Source organism: Neoarius graeffei, chromosome 12 (genome assembly GCF_027579695.1).
Source record: "Neoarius graeffei isolate fNeoGra1 chromosome 12, fNeoGra1.pri, whole genome shotgun sequence".
Lineage (NCBI taxonomy): Eukaryota > Metazoa > Chordata > Actinopteri > Siluriformes > Ariidae > Neoarius > Neoarius graeffei.
In genome coordinates, this window is record NC_083580.1 from 73663824 (window position 1) to 73687245 (window position 23422).

Genomic DNA, 23422 nt, shown 5'->3' on the forward strand with positions numbered 1-23422 from the left:
GAATACTGAATGATGGAATTAATTTATTGCAAAGATATAGAAGATAAAAACTCAGCCGGGTCACTTTTGACCCATGTTTTGCATCAAAGAGTTTAAAAAAAAAGTCTCCGGTTGCAACATGATTGAGAATCATTGAATAATGAAATAAAATCTTTTTTTTTTTTTTAAAGATATAAAATTCCTTGGTTCCTTGAGGTTTAATGTAACAAAGCAGGTCACATTTTACTCAAAGGTAGTGTTTCTAGAATTAAATAAGACTTTCATGACAACCAACATTCATTCATTCATTCATTCATTCATCTTCAGTAACCTCTTCATCAGGGTCACAGTGAATCCAGAGACTATCCTAGGAACATCAAATATGTTTTTCCAAATATGTGTTTCTATTTATGAGATTCATTCGTGCAAAGGGAATATTCCTGAGCAGTTTAAGAACTATTTTAAAGCTAATTCACAGTAGGATTGTAGTACTCAAGTCCAAATCATGCCCTAATTTTAAGGACTCATGACTTGACTTGGACTTGAGCACTGATGACTCGGACTCGTGCATTAACTGCATTCAGACTCGTAAATTGGAGACGAGGACTCGGATTTTTTCTTTATTTTTTGTAACTTGCATAATAATATGGCATAAGATATTTATATCTACATGAATTTTTATACTAATTTTGTGCAAGAGAATGCACATTCACCTGTTCAGACGTCATGTTCAGGGACAAACTAACATTAATGGCGCTAAAATGCCTGGAGAGAACGCCGCTAGGATTGTCCGCTTTGCTTCTACAGACTTCTCGTGCAGTGGGAAAAAATGCACTGCTCTGTACAGTACGTGTTCCATATGTCGAAGAACTATCGAGGAGATGACGGGGACAACCTCGAACTTCAATCGTCATTTGGCAAGACCACACCCAGAGAAGGAAGTGACACGCTATGTTCATTGCTCTGTTGATAGTGGGTGGGGCTTGCTTGCTGAGTGATGAACTAGCTAGCGTTAACCCTCTCTCATGTTATTTGCCCTGTTGATAGTGGGCGGGGCTTGTTGAGCGATGAACAAGCTTTTTATCTGTAGCCTGTTAACTAAAACGGGGCAGTCGAGCAGGAACGTTAGTCCAACACAGTAGCAGAGACGCTTTCACATAAAGGCAGCAACAGACACCGTCAAATGGTGCAGATGGAGTCTTGTTCTCGGACTCGACTCGAAATTTTCTTTAATGACTCGGACTTGAACACTAGGAACTCAAGACTGGACTCGGACTCGAGGTTTAGTGACTCGACTACAACACTGATTCACAGATTCATTCTTATTTAACTCAGCAGTCTACAGAGCTTCATCTTCCTAAATTTCTAAGCAGCAGAGGACAATTTTCTATAAGATTTAGGGGTGCCAAGTTACGGAACAACATTTGTCATCTGGCAAAAAAACATTCGTCGATAAAAAGCTTCAAGAAATGTTTAAAAGATCATTTAACTGCTGTTTTGTAATTAATTTTCTTATATATGATTTGTTTATGTATGTATATACATGCATGTTATTCTTTGTGATTGGTTTTTTTGTGACTAATCATTTGCCATCACTATTATGAAGTTTATCTTGGCTATTTTCAACATCTCTCTCTAGCCGCTTTATCCTGTTCTACAGGGTCACAGGCAAGCTGGAGCCTATCCCAGCTGACTACGGGCGAAGGGCGGGGTACACCCTGGACAAGTCGCCAGGTCATCACAGGGCTGACACATAGACACAGACAACCATTCACACTCACATTCACACCTACGGTCAATTTAGAGTCACCAGTTAACCTAACCTGCATGTCTTTGGACTGTGGGGGAAACCGGAGACCCGGAGGAAACCCACGCGGACACGGGGAGAACATGCAAACTCCACACAGAAAGGCCCTCGCCGGCCACGGGGCTCGAACCCAGACCTTCTTGCTGTGAGGCGACAGTGCTAACCACTACACCACCGTGCCGCCCCTATTTTCAACATGTTAAAGTAAAATTTTGTAAAATGTTATGAGATTTTGTTATAGGTGGAGGCTTCAAATAAGCCTATTGGGCTTTCTGCCTCTCCCTGCACTATATTGCTGACTTTTATCTTTTTTGTCCAATATGTGTGTTAGGGTGCATCAGTTGCCCCCTAAAAATGAAAAGTTCCTCCGATCATGATGCATTTTTGTTTTTATGTTCCTTTTGGTAAGAAAAGACACTGGGTGAAATATTTTGACAAAATTCAAAAGTTTAATGGTGGCACCAGGAGCTCAAAGTTATGGAAAAAGCTGCTATTTTATGACTTTTATGACAAAATTTCGATCACTTTTCATGAAACATGATGGCACCTTATAGAGTATACTGTACCAAATATCTTAGATACACATTTTTAGTACATATTCTAAATGTTATCAAGCACAGTTTGAGTTTTAGCTGTTCGTTGAATCATTGTTCAATTACTTTTAAACAATACAAATGTATTATGAATCACATTAATGCTTCTCAATCCCCTGCAAAGGTTCTTAACATGATCTCTGGGTCACAAGAAATCAATAAACGGAGTCCAACATTGTGATTCAAACTTTACACGAAAACATAAAATAAGCATTTTTTAGCAAAAAATGAACCTCATGGTGCCACCATTAGACTTTTGAATATGCTCAAAAAATTTTACAGGATGTCTTTATTGGTGAAAAGGAACACCCAAACAAAAACGCATCAGACTTTATGAAAGTGAGGGCAACTGATGCACCCTAGTGTGTGTGTTTTTTTTGTTTTGTTTTGTTTTAAATTGTGCTAAATTAAAAAAAAAAAAACTGAGTGTGAATATGCCCTGTTTGGGACACCATCCGCACACATACACGATGCCCTTGGGGCACTGTAGTGTCACCAATCCAACTATAGACTTTTTTTTTCCCAGTTATGAGAGGAAACGAGAAACTTAAGGAAGCCGATACAAAATCAAACCTGATAAAACATTCATAAAGCCTTGTTCATAAAACACATAATCAGTTGGCACGCTTTCATCATAGTCAAGTTGATGTAATGTTTTGTTGTTCGAGTTTCCGGGCTGATTTTCACATGAGAAAGTTGTAAAAACTGACTTGCTCAGGAAGTGATAAAATGCTGATAAAGGAATAAAGCTTGTAAAGTGAGAGTTGGATTAGAAATTATAATTTGCTAATATCGGACAACAGCAGCACCATTTCTCTGAGCCTAAAGTAAAGTGCATCACTTCTTCCTGTTTAGAAGCATTTTTATGAATCAAAACTAACACAAATTATAGACAAGTGCATCATTTAGAAAGTCAGTTCTGACTCATTTTGAAGAGGAAAATTTTTTTTTTAGCACAGTAAAAAGATAATGCACAGTTCTTCATCCTGTTTATAAGCTTTTTATGAATATTTAACACATTGTGAAGACGAGTTACGTCTATTTTTTCTAACCCAAATTTAAAGTGTACTCATTTCCTTGTATGATTTTAATCCAATCCAAAATCCAATAGCACAGTAGCTACTGACAGGTTTACGGCCCTAAATTAAACCATGTTCCTATTTTTCTTGCTTTATAAATACCCATAGCAATGCGTTGACTCTGTAATGACGGGGTTAGGGACACAAGTATTTCCTCTGACCCAAAATTGCTTGTGATGTTTGACATCCAAATCATCATCTCATCTCATCTCATCATCTCTAGCCGCTTTAACCTTCTACAGGGTCGCAGGCAAGCTGGAGCCTATCCCAGCTGACTACGGGCGAAAGGCGGGGTACACCCTGGACAAGTCGCCAGGTCATCACAGGGCTGACACATGGACACAGACAACCATTCACACTCACATTCACACCTACGCTCAATTTAGAGTCACCAGTTAACCTAACCTGCATGTCTTTGGACTGTGGGGGAAACCAGAGCACCCGGAGGAAACACATGCGGACACGGGGAGAACATGCAAACTCCGCACAGAAAGGCCCTCGCCGGCCACGGGGCTCGAACCCGGACCTTCTTGCTGTGAGGCGACAGCGCTAACTACGAGACCACCATGCCGCCCAAAGCATCATCATCCATAGAAAACATCCTAACGCAACATCAACATTACATCAGCACCAGGATGAAGTGAGATCTATTTTTGTCATCAGATTCACATTGCTTCGACACAATTGCTAAGAAATCATAAAATAAGCCTTTTGGAAACCGTCCATGTCTCATGGAGCGGTTATGCAGGTGGCCTGTAGCCCTGTGAATATTATTCTTAAGTCTTAGCAGAATGAGCTCTAATTTATTACTGTATTCATCCATGGCACTCCAAAAAAATGCTCTTAACAATACTTTCTAAAGCAGCTCTGAAACAGTTCCAGTCGCGTCACCAAGATAATATAACCATGTTTGGATTTCTTTCTTTCTTTCTTTCTTTCTTTCTTTCTTTCTTTCTTTCTTTCTTTCTTTCTTTCCCCTTCATTCCTTCCTTCTTTCCTTCCCTTCCTTTCTTTCATTCCTTTCTTTCCTTCCTGTCTTCCTTCATTCATTCATTTCTTTCATTCATTCATTCATTCATTCATTCATTCATTTCTTTCTTTCTTTCTTTCTTTCTTTCTTTCCTTCCCTTTCTTTCTTTCTTTCTTTCTTTCATTGCTTTCTTTCTTTCCTTCTTTCCTTTCTTTCTTTCTTTCTTTATTTCTTTTCCCTTCATTTCTTTCTTTCTTTCTTTCTTTCTTTCTTTCTTTCTTTCTTTCTTTCTTTCTTTCTTTCTTTCTTTCTTCCCCCTTCTTTCTTTCTTTCTTTCTTCCCCTTCATTTCTTTCTTTCTTTCCTTCCTTCATTCATTCCTTCCTTCCTTCTTTCCTTCTTTTCTTCCTTATTTCCTTTCTTTCTTTATTTCCTTCATTCATTCCTTTTCTTTCTTTCTTTCTTTTTCTTTCTTTCTTTTCCTTCATTCCTTCTTTCCTTCCTTTCTTCCTTATTTCCTTTCTTTCTTTATTTCCTTTCTTTCTTTATTTCCTTCATTCATTCATTCATTTCTTTCTTTCTTTCTTTCTTTCTTTCTTTCTTTCTTTCTTCAATAGCATCTGTTTGGCAAAGACACCAGTCAGTGGTCTTGGACTCACGGTGAAATAATGCACTCCCAGTGGATCTTCTAGCAGCCTCTCAAAGCTGACAGCCCAGCTGGCCACCCGACCCACCCCGCTGGCCCCGTCGCTCGGCATACTGGGAAGACTGGAGTTACTCTTGGAACACTGTGTGCCTTTCTGCTTCACTGACTCCAACACATTCAGTTCTGGAGAAAAGAGAGCTATGTCAACTTAATGCTTAATTTTCATTGCAGGAAAGATGAAGTCATTTCAAAATGGCTCTTATTAAATTTCTTAAACCCTACAGACCCGGTACCAGGCCCAGTAGAACGCTACTATAATTGACTTCTAGTAAAATGATTTTTAAAAATGCTGTTTTGGTAAGTTCTATACATTTGTAGTATTTCTTTTTTTTTTGTCCATTTGTAGGACCATTCAAGGACTGGCTGAATGAAAAAGGTGGCATCTTGCTGCATGAGACCATTGATATCATGGCGTTATTTATCCACTGTGTAATCTAGAATAAACTTTATAAGCGAGAATAAAAAAATTTAAATTTCTCCTTTGGTTGATCACAATTTACTCAAGTGTAATAGCAATCACAAGCTGCTACAATTTTACTGACAATGGAAATATAGTTTGTGAGGTCTTCCATATCCATCGAGACCAAGATTATTAGCCTGACAATTGTGGAACATTTTTTTTTTAATTAATTTTGGGTAGGCATATCAGATGGTCGCTGGCCATGCTGTGAAAATTGTCCATGCAGACGCTCATCGGAGTTTCCAAACCTGTCATTGCTTAACTCTTGAATATTTTCTATCGTGAATACTATCATTACAAAGCTTATAATCTCTGCTTTTCAAAGAAATGTATCTAGTTAAGATCTGTTCAGTACTTTGGGAGTAACGGCAGGTTGAAGTCGGTACAACAGAGTAAAAACTCTGCTCACGTGACATCAGGAAACTGCCGATACTTTTCTTTTTGAGTCACAGGAAAGTGGTCAGGTTCTCTCTCTCTCTCTCCTGATCAGTTTCTGACTGTATTACTCATCAATATCAATCAGATAACTTTTATTTATAGACATGTTCTCTCGTTCTCACGGTTTCTGATGAAGTACTCAGCAAAATTTTCCGTCTGCTAGTTTTGATGTTATGATTCACGGGAGACTTTGAAGTGAGTTTTCAGAGCTTTACCTACTTATTTTTTCAAATCAAACTGATTCATGTAAATAAATAGCTATTTTAGAGTATTACTTGAGTTGTTTTGATGAAAAATATTGAGATCTTCATGGTTGGAATGATATTTTAAAAAAACGGAAGTCAGAAAAGTGAGTGTCAATTTCAATTTGGTCAATGTGAATTGTTTACTGGATGTGGATCAGATAGTTTTTTCGAGGTTAGCATTGAAAACTGTGAATATTATCATTTATATTCTTTAATATAAACACTAGTAGGCCCTACTTTTGAGAAATACAAAGCCGTACAGAGCACAAAGAGGGTATTAGAAATAATCTTACTTTTCTTACTTTTTTATTGAGTGTACCAATTTAACATTTTACCTAATTAGCATAATTAATACTAATTAAATACTAATTTGCATAATTGGGTTTTTTACTAATTTTTCGAACTTGGTATTCAGTATACAACCATCTATGTTCCTGCCAATTTCCATGTAAATATCTTGAAAAATAAAAAGTTATTAAGGAAAAACATTTGATCTCATTGGTTAATGAGGCCCATTTTGAACCATGTGATCCTCATACAGAATATTACGGACGTTTTCTAAAAATTCAGCCGTTTTTCAATCTTTGATTTGTAATATCTCAAGAACGGATAAATACATTTTAATTCTGTAAAAAGTATGTTGTTCTTCATTCAATTCTGAATTCAAGGAGAGCAGTTTCAAGCAATTGGGATTGAATTTTCACCTGATATGCGTATTTTGGGTATGTGTGTCTAGGCGAGCCACACCTCCCAGCACCCCAGGCCTTAAGAGGTTAACCTTTTAACTCTTAATCCTTTAACCCTGTAACCGTCAGTTGGCTTATTATTCAATTATTCATCAATAAAGTACAATGGCTTTTTCTGCAATTGCACTGAACCTAAACAGAAAGGTAAGTATTTACAAGAAGGAGACGTGCAAACCTATACTGGCTGAGAAATCTTAAAAGGGTTAAGGTTGCGAATTTCAAAATGTCATGTGCAGCTACAGTAGTATTTGGAAGTTTGTGAACCCTTTAGAATTTTCTATATTTCTGCATAAATATAACCTAAAACATCATCAGATTTTCACACAAGTCCTAAAAGTAGATAAAGAGAACCCAGTTAAAGAAATGAGACAAAAATATTACACTTGGTCATTTATTTACTGAGGAAAATCATCCAGTGTTACATATCTGTGAGTGGCAAAAGTATGTGAACCTCTAGGATTAGCAGTTAATTTGAAGGTGAAATTAGAGTCAGGTGTTTTCAATCAATAGGATGACAATCAGGTGTGAGTGGGCACCCTGTTTTATTTAAAGAACAGGGATCTATCAAAGTCTGATCTTCACAACACATGTTTGTGGAAGTGTATCATGGCCCGAACAAAGGAGATTTCTGAGGACCTTGGAAAAAGCGTTGTTGATGCTCATCAGGCTGGAAAAGATTAGAAAACCATCTCTAAAGAGTTTGGACTCCACCAATCCACAATCAGACAGATTGTGTACAAATGGAGGAAATTCAAGACCATTGTTACCCTCCCCAGGAGTGGTCGACCAACAAAGATCACTCCAAGAGCAAGGCATGTAGTAGTCAACAAGGTTACAAAGGACCCCAGGGTAACTTCTAAGCAACTGAAGGCCTCTCTCCCATTGGCTAATGTTAATGTTCATAAGTCCATCATCAGGAGAACACTGAACAACAATGGTGTGCATGGCAGGATTGCAAGGAGAAAGCCACTGCTCTCCAAAAAGAACATTGCTGCTCGTCTGCAGTTTGCTAAAGATCATGTGGACAAGCCAGAAGGCTACTGGAAAAATGTTTTGTTGACGGATGAGACCAAAATAGAACTTTTTGGTTTAAATGAGAAGCATTATGTTTGGAGAAAGGAAAACACTGCATTCCAGCATAAGAACCTTATCTCATCTGTGAAACATGGTGGTGGTAGTATCATGGTTTGGGCCTGTTTTGCTGCAGCTGAGCCAGGACGGCTTGCCATCATTGATGGAACAATGAATTCTGAATTATACCAGTGAATTCTAAAGGAAAATGTCAGGACATCTGTCCATGAACTGAATCTCAAGAGGAGGTGGGTCATGCAGCAAGACAACGACCCTAAGCACACAAGTCGTTCTACCAAAGAATGGTTAAAGAAGAATAAAGTTAATGTTTTGGAACGGCCAAGTCAAAGTCCTGACCTTAATCCAATCGAAATGTTGTGGAAGGACCTGAAGCGAGCAGTTCATGTGAGGAAACCCACCAACATCCCAGAGTTGAAGCTGTTCTGTATGGAGGAACGGGCTAAAATTCCTCCAAGCCGGTGTGCAGGACTGATCAACAGTTACCGCAAACGTTTAGTTGCAGTTATTGCTGCACAAGGGGGTCACACCGGATACTGAAAGCAAAGGTTCACATACTTTTGCCACTCGGAGATATGTAATATTGGATCATTTTCCTCAATAAATAAATGACCAAGTATAATATTTTTGTCTCATTTGTTTAACTGGGTTCTCTTTATCTACTTTTAGGACTTGTGTGAAAATCTGATGATGTTTTAGGTCATATTTATGCAGAAATATAGAAAATTCTAAAGGGTTCACAAACTTTCAAATACTACTGTATATGGTCTGCCTTTTTTTATTATTATTTTATTCCAGTGGTGGGCATCACAACCCAATATGATCAAAACGCAAATAGAATGTAATAAACAGACATAACTATAATAACAAGTGTTGCCAGGCAGAACAAACCTCGCCCGGTAGCACTTATGATGAATATAAAGGAAGATATTGCGAAAAAACAATTTTTACCTTTTTGGTGACCTTGACCTTGATTTTGACCTTGTGTGTGAACATACTTGGCCAATGAACATGGTTGTGGTTCTGATTCTCTGCTGCTCTCAGCCAATCAGAACACACTGTACCACGCGATTCACAGCACGATGATATAGTGGCTACCGCCTCGATATGAAGCAGTAGCCACAAAAACCTTGGCCTTGACCGGATGACCCACAAAATTTTGGAGGTTCTATTTGAGACCGATGCCCATCTACCCTGAAAGTTTTGTGAAGATTGGTCCGTTACTGAGATTATACTCGCAATAACGAGATGTTTTATTTCCCTGAGTGGTGATAAACAGCGATAATTAATGCAGTATGACACATTGACAGAGTATTTCTTGCGCCATTGTGCAAACTGCACCGTGCAGCTTCATTAACCATTTCTCTTCAACACTTTATTTTTTTTCTATTTTGATTTCAGCACACTGAGTAGGGTTGTTCGCGATTTGGTTTGGGGAAGTGATCACTGAAAGTTGACAGCAGTGAAAATGAGCTTTACGCTTTAACACGAGCCTGCTTTTTTCAGGCTGATATTAATAGAGGTCAGTACAGTCCCTGACAAAAGTCTTGTCGCTTATCCATTTTGTAGAAACAACAGCTTATAACCTGACTTTTAATTAATCCATTGGTTTTAGAAATGGCTCATATGAAAGCTAAAACCCTCCCAAATTATGTTTAATATACTAAAATAAATTTGCTTCACTGAAGAAAGATTGATCATTTAATGAACACAGAAAGGTCAGATTTTGGCAAGACAAAAGTTTTGTCGCCTACAGAGAGTAATGTGAAAATTGAACAAATAATTTACTTCAAATACAAAAATATGTTGCATAACATCAGTGAATTAAGTAGTGGTGCTGTGAGATCCATATTTAATATCTTGTATGACTTCCATGAGCTTGAAGGACTGTATCCATGCGGTTCGACAATGATTCATACAATTTATTGATGAAGTCATCAGGAATAGCAAAGAAAGCAGTCTTACATGCCTCCCAGAGTTCATCAAGATTCTTTGGTTTCGTCTTCCATGCTTCCTCTTTCATTCTACCCCAGACATGCTCAATGATGTTCATGTCTGGTGACTGGGCTGGCCAGTCCTGGAGCACCTTGATCTTTTCAGCAGTTTCGTTTGGCACCAAAACATTATTTCAAAAGCTGTTGGGATTGAAATTAGCCATTTCTTGTAAAAAAAAAATTGATTAGACATATATTTGGGGGGGCGGCACGGTGGTGTAGTGGTTAGCGCTGTCGCCTCACAGCAAGAAGGTCCTGGGTTCGAGCCCCGGGGCCAGCGAGGGCCTTTCTGTGCGGAGTTTGCATGTTCTCCCCGTGTCCGCGTGGGTTTCCTCCGGGTGCTCTGGTTTCCCCCACAGTCCAAAGACATGCAGGTTAGGTTAACTGGTGACTCTAAATTGACCGTGAGTGTGAATGGTTGTCTGTGTCTATGTGTCAGCCCTGTGATGACCTGGCGACTTGTCCAGGGTGTACCCCGCCTTTCGCCCGTAGTCAGCTGGGATAGGCTTCAGCTTGCCTGCGACCCTGTAGAAGGATAAAGCGGCTAGAGATAATGAGATGAGATGAGATATATTTGAGGGGCACTTAAGATCAACTTGTACCCAAGCGACAAGACTTTTGTCAGGGACTGTACATCACAGCCACCGCAAATATTGCAGGAGACCTACTGGAGCCCGCATGGATCCGAGATTCACCCAGAAAACAGTTAAGTTTGGTGGCGGAAAAATCATGGTCTTATCATGGTCTCCATCATGGTCAGTATGGGGGTGTGCGAGAGATTTGCAGGGTGGAAGGCAATATCAATAGCCTAAAATATCAAGAAGTATTAGCTACCTCTTACATTCCCAACCATAAAAGGGGTCAAATTTTGCAGCAGGATGGTGCTCCATTGCATACTTCCATCTCTACATCAGAGTTCCTCAAGGCGAAGAAGATCAAGGTGCTCCAGGACTGGCCAGCCCAGTCACCAGACATGAACATCATTGAGCATGTCTGGGGTAGAATGAAAGAGGAAGCGTGGAAGACAAAACCAAAGAATCTTGATGAACTCTGGGAGGCATGTAAGACTGCTTTCTTTGCTATTCCTGATGACTTTATCAATAAATTGTATAAATCATTGTCAAACTGCATGGATGCAGTCCTTCAAGCTCATGGAAGTCATACAAGATATTAAATATGGATCTCACAGCACCACTACTTAATTCACTGATGTTATGCAACATATTTTTGTATTTGAAGTAAATTATTTGTTCAATTTTCACATTACTCTCCGTAGGCGACAAAACTTTTGTCTTGCCAAAATCTGACCTTTCTGTGTTCATTAAATGATCAATCTTTCTTCAGTGAAGCAAATTTATTTTAGTATATTAAACATAATTTGGGAGAGTTTTAGCTTTCATATGAGCCATTTCGGGCGGCACGGTGGTGTAGTGGTTAGCGCCGTCACCTCACAGCAAGAAGGTCCGGGTTCGAGCCCCGTGGCCGGCGAGGGCCTTTCTGTGTGGAGTTTGCATGTTCTCCCTGTGTCGGCGTGGGTTTCCTCCGGGTGCTCCGGTTTCCCCCACAGTCCAAAGACATGCAGGTTAGGTTAACTGGTGACTCTAAATTGACCGTAGGTGTGAATGTGAGTGTGAATGGTTGTCTGTGTCTATGTGTCAGCCCTGTGATGACCTGGCGACTTGTCCAGGGTGTACCCCGCCTTTCGCCCGTAGTCAGCTGGGATAGGCTCCAGCTTGCCTACGACCCTGTAGAACAGGATAAAGCGGCTAGAGATAATGAGATGAGATGAGATGAGATGAGATGAGATGAGATGAGATGAGATGAGATGAGATGAGCCATTTCTAAAACCAGTGGATTAATTAAAAGTCAGGTTATAAGCTGTTGTTTCTACAAAATGGATAAGCGACAAGACTTTTGTCAGGGACTGTATGTTGCAGCCATTACAAAGGAATCATCACACCACCAGTGAATGAGATTCAGCAATGAGATTATGGTTTACATGATAATCTCATAGACGTAGAATGGAAGTGTTACAGTATTGTAGTACAGTAAAATCAGTACATCGACTCGAGCGTACGTGACGTTATGAACCCATTTCTTGGGAGTCACATGGTTTCTTTTAGTTGTATCAGACTTCCAGTCTTTCTGTCATTATCTCCACTACATTCATATTGAACTAACAGAGGAAGTCATTGTGGTAACATCTGCACCCCAAACAGGATGTAAACAGGTCAATGACAGACTAAAAGGCTCATACTGTGAGTTTCAGCATGCGGTGCGGATGTCACACGTGAAACACAAAAACACTGAGTGGTTTTCTAAGCAGTTAAAAAAAAAAAGCTACATGTATTCATGGTCTCATTCAGAACTGACATGCAGCCTCAAACGATAAAGGGTTTACTAATAAAATTATGACAGTTCAAATATATAAAATGTGTTGTTTACTGACGTTCAATTCTCATCATGCGAACATACACCGCTCTCTCGTGAACAATATAAGAGTGAATGATGCACTGATGATTTTCCGAGTGTAGTGGAAGCACAATACAGGGTATTCATGCTGTTTGTTCTCATTGCTGATGCATTATTAATTCATAACTCACCTCTATCTGAGACAGCCAGTGTCTGTAGGTGGGGAGAAAATTACAGTGGATAAAATGAGATGAGATTAGATGAGTCATAGCGATATGTCAATGCAATAATTGTAGGCATCAAACTCTGAACATCACACACTATTGTTGTGCTTAGAAACACCCAGTTTAGTATAGACACACTCCTACGAAAAGAAAAAAAAACACTACATTTCTGCTTTAAAAAAAAACATGACTTTTAGTTTCTGTTAATGTAGCAGCCACAAAGTACAGTGGATATAAAAAGTCTACACACCCCGTTAAAATGATTTTTTTTTTTTTACATCAGAAAAACCTATGAGACCACGATAAATAATTTCAAAACTTTTCCCACCTTGAGTGTGACCTACAACCTGGGCAATTCAGTTGAAAAACAAACAAATCTGTTAGGGGGGAAACATAAAAAATTTAAAAAAGTACAATAAGCTGGTTTAATTACAGTGTTCAGTCTTTTTGGGTCAGAGTCTATCAGCCTGCTACATCTAGACTTGGCAATATTTGCCCACTCTTCCGTGCAAAAGCGCTCCAAGTCTGTCAGATTGCGAGGGCATCTCTTGTGCACAGCCCTCTTCAGGTCACCCCACAGATTTTCAATTGGATTTAGGTCTGGGCTCTGGCTGGGCCGTTCCAAAACCTCTTTGGGGTCATTTTCATGCTGAAAGATGAAATTCCTCTTCAGCTTCAGCTTTCTAGCAGACACCTGAAGGTTTTGGGCCAAAAGTGACTGGTATTTAGAACTGTTCATAATTCCTTCCACCTTGACTAAAGCCGCTGGTCCAGGTGAAGAAAAACAACCCTAAAACGTGATGCTGCCACCACCATGCTTCACCGTGGGTATGGTGTTCTTTTGGTGATGCGCAGCGTTGTTTTTGCGCCAAATATACCTTTTGGAATTGCGGCCAAAAAGTTCAACCTTGGTTTCATCAGAACATAACACATTTTCCCACATGCTTTTGGGAGAGTTGATGTATTTTTTTTTTTTTGCAAAATTTAGCCGGACCTGGATGTTTTTCTTTGACGCTACCTCATAGTCCAGACATATGGAGAATACGGGAGATTGTTGTCACATATAGTACACAATCAGTACTTGTCAGAAATTCCTGCAGCTCCTTCAGTGTTGCTGTAGGCCTCTCAGCAGCCTCCCTGAACAGTTTTCATCTTGTCTTTTCATCAATTTTGGAGGGACGTCCAGTTCTCGGTAATGTCACTGTTGTCCCATATTTTCTCCACTTCTTGATGACTGTCTTCACTGTGCTCCATGGTTTATCTAATGCTGTGGAAATGTTTTTGTCCCCTTCTCCTGACTGATACCTTTCAACAATGAGATCCCTCTGATGCTTTGTAAGCTCTCTGTGAACCCTGGCTTTTGCTGGAGGATGCAACGGAGTAAATGTCTGAACTTTATTTGGGGTTAATCAGAGTCATTTTAACTGATGGCAGGTGTGAACCCAAAAAGACTGAATGCTGTGATTAAATCAAAACGTGCTTCAACAAAGTATTAGTTTAAGGGTGTGCACATACTTGTGCAACCAGCTTACTGTAGGTTGTTTTATTTTTTATGTTTTTCCCCGAACAGATTTGTTTGTTTTTCAATTGAATTGTACAGGTTATACAGTAGGTGGGAAAATTTTGTAAATATTTATCGTGGTCTCATTTTTTTACATCAGAAAAACCTGTCATTTTAACGCGGGTGTGTACACTTTATATCCACGGTATATGAATGAAGTGACAGAAAGTGAGACAGACAGCAAGAAATTGCCTGTCAAAGTCTGATTCAGAAATAAAAATTGTGCTTTGAAGTTTACATACAAGGACATGAACGTCATCGCAATATAGGGCTTTCATTGATTTCTTTGAACTGATTTTTTTTTCAGTGGCAGAATGATTGAATAACATGCAGTACCAGTCAAATGTTTGGACACACCTTCTAATTCAATGGTTTTGGTTTATTTTTATGAATTAAAAGTCACTTCATGTCTTAAAGTAATGATGGATGTCGTTTCTCTTTATTTAGCTGATCCAGGACATGGAGAACCAAAACCGTGACATCTCATCTCATCTCATCTCATTATCTGTAGCCGCTTTATCCTTCTACAGGGTCGCAGGCAAGCTGGAGCCTATCCCAGCTGACTACGGGCGAAAGGCGGGGTACACCCTGGACAAGTCGCCAGGTCATCACAGGGCCGACACATAGACACAAACAACCATTCACACTCACATTCACACCTACGCTCAATTTAGAGCCACCAGTTAACCTAACCTGCATGTCTTTGGACTGTGGGGGAAACCGGAGCACCCGGAGGAAACCCACGTGGGCATGGGGAGAACATGCAAACTCCGCACAGAAAGGCCCTCGTCGGCCACGGGGCTCGAACCCGGACCTTCTTGCTGTGAGGCAACAGCGCTAACCACTACACCAACGTGCCACCCTATTATTATTATTATTATTATACATTCCTTTCGGGTGTTCAACACATCTTTCTCTTTCAAAATTCTCTCAAACTCTTCCATACTTAATGAAGCAAACCTGGCGACCATGTTTGTTTACAAATTATCACAGTCGCTCATTAGCATGGAAGTTTTACATCTCCGACCTGTGACGTCATGTCGTCTTGACAACCATGCAATATCGTAAACTATATTCAACGCTCATTCTCCATTGGGTAGAGTGACGTAATACACGAAGGATAAGCGATATGCTAACAATATTGCATGCTATCAAACCAAATGAATGAAACCCACTAGAAGGGAACAGAACACATTTTTATTCCATCAAAAAAGTGTCCTGTATGGATAATATTTCCCGATATTTCACTCCGATGACGTCACTCGCAGTGTTTTCCCGCTGACGAGACGTTGTCAAAATGGCAAACCAGTTCAAAATTAAAATTCTTTTGATTAACTTGCATTTTTTTTTGTGGAGGTCTCCATACAGTATAATATAAAGAACATTACATGGTGGCACAAAGATATGAAGTTTATCTTCTTGTGTTAAAAATATTTTCACTCATTTGCTTCACTCACTTGTGATATATATATTCACCACTCAAAGATAAACTTCATATCTTCACGCCATTGTGTAATATCCTCTATATATGTTCCATATGTTATTTCAAAGTGTTGATGTCTTCAGTATTGTTCTACAATGTAGAATTAGTCAAAATACAAAATGAGTAGAGGTGTACAAACTTTTGACTGGTACTGTATATCTTTAAGAGAAAAAAACAACAAGACTTAGGTGTAAAAGTTTGAATTTACAACCCCGATTCCAAAAAAGTTGGGACAAAGTACAAATTGTAAATAAAAACGGAATGCAATAATTTACAAATCTCAAACACTGATATTGTATTCACAATAGAACATAGACAACATATCAAATGTCGAAAGTGAGACATTTTGAAATTTCATGCCAAATATTGGCTCATTTGAAATTTCATGACAGCAACACATCTCAAAAAAGTTGGGACAGGGCAATAAGAGGCTGGAAAAGTTAAAGGTACAAAAAAGGAACAGCTGGAGGACCAAATTGCAACTCATTAGGTCAATTGGCAATAGGTCATTAACATGACTGGGTATAAAAAGAGCATCTTGGAGTGGCAGCAGCTCTCAGAAGTAAAGATGGGAAGAGGATCACCAATCCCCCTAATTCTGCGCCGACAAATAGTGGAGCAATATCAGAAAGGAGTTCGACAGTGTAAAATTGCAAAGAGTTTGAACATATCATCATCTACAGTGCATAATATCATCAAAAGATTCAGAGAATTTGGAAGAATCTCTGTGCGTAAGGGTCAAGGCCAGAAAACCATACTGGGTGCCCGTGATCTTCGGGCCCTTAGACGGCACTGCATCACATACAGGCATGCTTCTGTATTGGAAATCACAAAATGGGCTCAGGAATATTTCCAGAGAACATTATCTGTGAACACAATTCACCGTGCCGTCCGCCGTTGCCAGCTAAAACTCTACAGTTCAAAGAAGAAGCCGTATCTAAACATGATCCAGAACCGCAGACATCTTCTCTGGGCCAAGGCTCATTTAAAATGGACTGTGGCAAAGTGGAAAACTGTTCTGTGGTCAGACGAATCAAAATTTGAAGTTCTTTATGGAAATCAGGGATGCCGTGTCATTCAGACTAAAGAGGAGAAGGACGACCCAAGTTGTTATCAGGGCTCAGTTCAGAAGCCTACATCTCTGATGGTATGGGGTTGCATTAGTGCATGTGGCATGGGCAGCTTACACATCTGGAAAGACGCCATCAATGCTGAAAGGTATATCCAGGTTCTAGAGCAACATATGCTCCCATCCAGACGACGTCTCTTTCAGGGAAGACCTTGCATTTTCCAACATCACAATGCCAAACCACATACTACATCAATTACAGCATCATGGCTGCGTAGAAGAAGGGTCCGGGTACTGAACTGGCCAGCCTGCAGTCCAGATCTTTCACCCATAGAAAACATTTGGCGCATCATAAAACGGAAGATACGACAAAAAAGACCCAAGACAGTTGAGCAACTAGAATCCTACATTAGACAAGAATGGGTTAACATTCCTATCCCTAAACTTGAGCAACTTGTCTCCTCAGTCCCCAGACGTTTACAGACTGTTGTAAAGAGAAAAGGGGATGTCTCACAGTGGTAAACATGGCCTTGTCCCAACTTTTTTGAGATGTGTTGTTGTCATGAAATTTAAAATCACCTAATTTTTCTCTTTAAATGATACATTTTCTCAGTTTAAACATTTGATATGTCATCTATGTTCTATTCTGAATAAAATATGGAATTTTGAAACTTCCACATCATTGCATTCCGTTTTTATTTACAATTTGTACTTTGTCCCAACTTTTTTGGAATCGGGGTTGTATATTTGGTCTTCTGAAATCAGCACAGGGTCAGAAATACACATAGAGCACACCAAATATTTGGTTAAATTTGAATATCAAATTCATATCTTTGAATTATGTACATGTTACATTAAATTAATGTCTTTTTTCCTGCAGTGTATTAAATAAATGTACATTTTTGCCAATTTTTTTTTTAATCTTGCCAGGGTAAGGCTTGGCTTTCCAGTCATATACTTTGAGATTATGAGTTACAGCTCTGAGATTTGAAAATAAATAAATAAATAAATAAATAAAAATCAGATCCCTAAATACAAATCTCAAAAGTTAGAATCATCAAAGTTTTGTGTAAATTAGTCCAAAAATGAAGCATTGTGGACACTTTCAAAGTGGTCAAACTCTGAAAGCATAGAGCCAATCACAGCCATCTGAGACACTCATATCCATGAAGTGAAGTCTGATGACATGCCCTGTGTCCAAAATCACTCACTACTCACTATTTAGTGGACTATATAGTGAGCTCGCCATTTTGTAGTCCTGTCTGAATGTACAGTGAGAATTATTACACCCTATATGGGGGCACTCAAAGTATCCTACAATGCATCATGAAAAGTGGTGTAAAACCAATGGTCACTAGCCATGCAATATATCCCATCATGCATTGCGGTCGCACTGAAAGAAAAAAAATTGTGTTGAGGGTGAATGGACGGAGGAAGAAACACATTATAAACGGGCATTCAAGTACAATTAAAACTAGTAAGAGAATAGAAAAACGCTTAAATAGAATAAGACAGAAAAAATACAAGAATAAAAGTTAGTCAAGCAAGAAAGTCTGCACACCCCTTTCACCTTCTCCACGTTTTATTACGTTACGGACTTATTCTACAATAGACTGAGTTCTTTTTTTTTTTGTCACAAAATTCTCCACAAAATAGCCCATAATGACAAAGTGAAAGCAGGTTTTTAGACATTTGTGCTAATTTATTAAAAATCTAAATTTAAAATATCATATGTACACAATTGTGCACACCCAAAAGTGAGTCATGGTGCATTTTGTTTCCACTGATATTGCTTGAGATGCTTCTACAACTTAATTGGAGTCCACCTGTGGTAAATTCACTTGATTGGACATGACTGGGGATTGCCAAGACCTGCCTATATAAGGTCCCACAGTTGACAGTGCATGTCAGAGCAAACTCCAAGCCATGGGGTCAAAGGAATTATCTGCAGACCTCAGAAACAGGATTGTGTCAAGGCATGGATCTGGAGAAGGGTAGAGAAAAATTGCTGCAGCTTACAGGCCCCAAAGAGCACAGTGGCCACCATCATTTGTAAATGGAAGAAGTTTGGAACCATCAAGAATCTTCCTAGACCTGGCCGTCCGGCCAAACTGAGCGATCAGGGAAGACGGGCCTTGGTCTCACAAATCAGGTCTTTATGGTAGAGTGGCCAGACGGAAGCCACTCCTTAGTAAAAGGCGCATGACAGCCCGCTTGGAGTTTGCCAAAAGGTACCTAGAGGACTCTCAAATCATGAAAAACAAGATTCTCTGGTCTGATGACCAGAACCTTTTGAACCTTTTGGCCTGAATACCAAGCATCACGTCTGGAGGAAACCAGGCACCGCTCATCACCTGGCTAATGCCATCCCTACAGTCAAGCATGGCGGTGGCAGCATCATGATGTGGGGATGTTTTTCAGCAGTGAGAATGGGGCAACTAGTCCTAATAGAGGGAAAGATGAATGCAGCTAAGTACACTGAGATCCTTGAAGAAAACCTGCTTCAGAGCGCTCTGGACCTCAGACTGGGGCAAAGGTTTACCTTCCAACATGACAACAACCCAAAGCACACATCCAAGAGAACAAAGGAGTGGCTTCGGAGAAAGTCTGTGAATGTCCTTGAGTGGCCCAGCCAGAGCCCAGACCTGAATCCAATTGAACATCTTTGGAAGAAGCTGAAAATGGCTGTGTACCGATGCTCCCCATCCAACCTGACGGAGCTTGCACAGATATGCCAAGAGGAATGGGCAAAAATGTCCAGAAACAACTGTGCCAAGCTCGTAGCTCCTTTCCCAAGACGCCTTGAAGCTGTAATTGCTGCCAAAGGTGCATCAACCAAGTATTAGGCTAAGGGTGTGTACAGATATGTAACCCCTAAATAACCTATTTTTGTCAGTAAAATAAAATTGCATATTTTCTAAAAACTTGCTTTCACTTTGTCATTATGGGCTATTTTGTGTAGAGTTTTGTGACAAAAAATGAACTCAATCTAGTGTAGAATGTCTGTAATGTAATAAAACGTGGAGAAGGTGAAAGGGGTGTGCAGACTTTCCGACTTGACTGTAGAGTGCAGAGTGAGAAATTAATCAAAAGCCTCACATTTGGTTTAATAAAATGCAGCTGCAAAGAAGAAAAGTGTTCAGCCTTGATTTAAAAGAACTGAAAGATGCAGCAGACACAAAGTACTTTATATTTATTAATGTGGGAAACACGCTCAGTATAATATGGATTTATCACAAAAATACAAGCATGTATTTATTATTTTGAAAACCCACCAGCCGACTGATCTGGCATGTTTTAATTGTGTGACAGTAATGATGTAAATAACAGCACGGCGGAGTAGTGTCTGAAAGTATTTTTTTTTCTTTCTTCATTTTACCAACGAGCTCACTATATAGTCCTTGATATACAGTGGTGCTTGAAAGTTTGTGAACCCTTTAGAATTTTCTATATTTCTGCATAAATATGACCTAAAACATCATCAGATTTTCACACAAGTCCTAAAAGTAGATAAAGAGAACCCAATTAAACAAATGAGACAAAAATATTATACTTGCTCATTTATTTATTGAGGAAAATGATCCAATATTACATATCTGTGAGTGGCAAAAGTATGTGAACCTTTGCTTTCAGTATCTGGTGTGACCCCCTTGTGCAGCAATAACTGCAACTAAACATTTCTGGTAACTGTTGATCAGTCCTGCACACCGGGTTGGAGGAATTTTAGCCCGTTCCTCCATACAGAACAGCTTCAACTCTGGGATGTTAGTGGGTTTCCTCACATGAACTGCTCACTTCAGGTCCTTCCACAACATTTCAATTGGATTAAGGTCAGGACTTTGACTTGGCCAGTCCAAAACATTAACTTTATTCTTCTTTAACCATTCTTTGGCAGAATGACTTGTGTGCTTGGGTTCGTTGTCTTGCTGCATGACCCACCTTCTCTTGAGATTCAGTTCATGGACAGATGTCCTGACATTTTCCTTTAGAATTCGCTGGTATTATTCAGAATTCATTGTTCCATCAATAATGGCAAGCCGTACTGGCCCAGATGCAGCAAAACAGGCCTAAACCATGATACTACCACCACCATGCTTCACAAATGGGATAAGGTTGTTATGCTGGAATGCAGTGTTTTCCTTTCTCCAAAGATAATGCTTCTCATTTAAACCAAAAAGTTCTATTTTGGTCTCATCCATCCACAGAACATTTTTCCAATAGCCTTCTGGCTTGTCCACGTGATCTTTAGCAAACTGCAGAAGAGCAGCAATGTTCTTTTTGGAGAGCAGTGGCTTTCTCCTTGCAACCCTGCCATGCACACCATTGTTGTTCAATGTTCTCATGATGGTGGACTCATGAACATTAACATTACCCAATGTGAGAGAGGCCTTCAGTTGCTTAGAAGTTACCCTGGGGTCCTTTGTGACCTCACCGACTATTACAGGCCTTGCTCTTGGAGTGATCTTTGTTGGTCGACCACTCCTGGGGAGGGTAACAATGGTCTTGAATTTCCTCCATTTGTACACAATCTGTCTGACTGTGGATTGGTGGAGTCCAAACTCTTTAGAGATGGTTTTGTAACCTTTTCCAGCCTGATGAGCATCAACAACGCTTTTTCCGAGGTCCTCAGAAATCTCCTTTGTTCGGGCCATGATACACTTCCACAAACATGTGTTGTGAAGATCAGACTTTGATAGATCCCTGTTCTTTAAATAAAACAGGGTGCCCACTCACACCTGATTGTCATTCCACTGATTGAAAACACCTGACTCTAATTTCACCTTCAAATTAACTGCTAATCCTAGAGGTTCGCATACTTTTGCCACTCACAGATATGTAATTTTGGATCATTTTCTTCAATAAATAATTGATCAAGTATAATATTTTTGTCTCATTTGTTTAACTGGGTTCTCTTAATCTACTTTTAGGACTTGTGTGAAAATCTGATGATGTTTTAGGTCATATTTGTGCAGAAATATAGAAAGTTCTAAAGGGTTCACAAACTTTCAAGCACCACTGTAGTCATTCCCTATATAGTGAGTAGGGAGTAGTGAATGAGTGAGTGATTTCGGACACAGAGATGGAGGCAGAAAGGGAGATATGAATCGTGATGAAGTAAGTGTATCTAAATTCCTATTACGCAAGTAATTAACTGTTAACTGCTAACAACTCACACCAAGTTAGTTTTAGTGTCGCTTAATGCTCCATTCAAGGCCAAGTTGGAACTTGTAATTTTGGCCTACAACCAGAAAAATCCACAGAAAGCTTGACATTTCAACTCGTCAGTTTGAGATCATCTTCTCAACTCCCAGTTCCTTCCCTTTTTACAGAGTGACATCAATTAACATGGCCAAACACTGTAAACAGTGTAAAGGACTCCTTCTCTACTTTTAAATTAGTTTATAGCAGTCTTGGCTTGAGATCTGGTAATTATATGGATACATTTTTAATTTATTTAGCTAACTCTATAACAGTGACCATAATACTCACTTTTTTTGTGACGGAAATCATCAACATTAGAGTTATAACTAGCATTAGCTTGCTAGATTGCTGTTAATGCTCCATGCTAGAGTCCTAATGTCTCCTGTTCTTACTATACTGCAATTTTTTATTCCAAATGTTGCATGAATGTTTGACGTTCACCATAATAGAACAGTATGAATCACTAGTCAGGCCTGTTACTGTAAAAGTACGGTTAAAGCAGCTTTATGAGCTTTATGTGCTCTGACAAATCTCAAAACTGTAACCTATAATTCTAAATAATATGGTTTTTACAGGCAAATGTGTAACTTTGTTAAATACACAACAGAAAATACAATAATTGTATTTAATGGGAGCTGTACATAATTCAAATAAACTTTCGTCAGCTACCAAGAGCCATATAATGGCACATTTATGTGTTTTAAGTCCAAGACAATCAATCAATCAATCAATCAATCAATAAATAAGCTGAGGGAAGAAATTCAGAACTGGCAATATATATCTCTTGAAACTGAATCTCTTAACTGAATCTCAGTACATCATTGGCCTAACAAATGCACTAAATAAAGCTCACATCTACCAATCCGTTACGAAATTCATCATCCTGAGACTGCTTAGTCTTGGAAATGTATGTAAAATATATGGAAATACATTAGCTAGTGACTAAACTGTGCTCCCTATGAGTGCTATTCCTTATCATAGCAATATTTGTTCACTAATCAAGTTCCTTTCATCCAAATAATTATTCTTTGAGCTGATGTTCACACAGACTAGTTACAATAATATTCTCATGGACGAAAGCACTCTGTATTCACACACACAGAAACAACTGAGACCTCTCGAATCCTACCTGAAGTCTACCAGCATTGGCATCACTCTCTTTCAGAGACATAGTCTTAACACGAGAAGAACTTTAGGTACTTTACAAAAACATGAGCTGTCTCTGGTATGTCTGAAGTCTGTCGTCTATGACTAAAATGAAACTTCCTGGTAGACCAGGAAGTCTTGCTATAGCAACATGCCACAGGAGGAAGTGTGTGTACTTCAGAGAATTTAAAAAAAAAAAAACTTTGCTGTGAAACAACTT

The 23422-nt window shown here is 39.2% G+C and overlaps 1 protein-coding gene across 2 annotated transcripts in view; it reads right to left on the bottom strand.

Moving 5' to 3' along the window:
• rgs14b (regulator of G protein signaling 14b) overlaps positions 1–23422 on the bottom strand; it is a 50018-nt gene that overhangs the window by 26082 nt on the left and 514 nt on the right. Inside the window, exons 1-3 of one of the 2 annotated variants that reach the window (XM_060936387.1) lie at positions 23186–23293; positions 12709–12730; positions 5087–5256 (exon numbers count right to left, since the gene is read on the bottom strand). In XM_060936387.1, coding sequence (XP_060792370.1) covers positions 5087–5256; positions 12709–12730; positions 23186–23227 — 234 coding nt within the window. In that variant the 5' untranslated portion in view covers positions 23228–23293. Of the gene's footprint in view, positions 1–5086; positions 5257–12708; positions 12731–23185; positions 23294–23422 lie in introns of those variants that run through there. The other variant, XM_060936386.1, reaches the window with a different exon arrangement.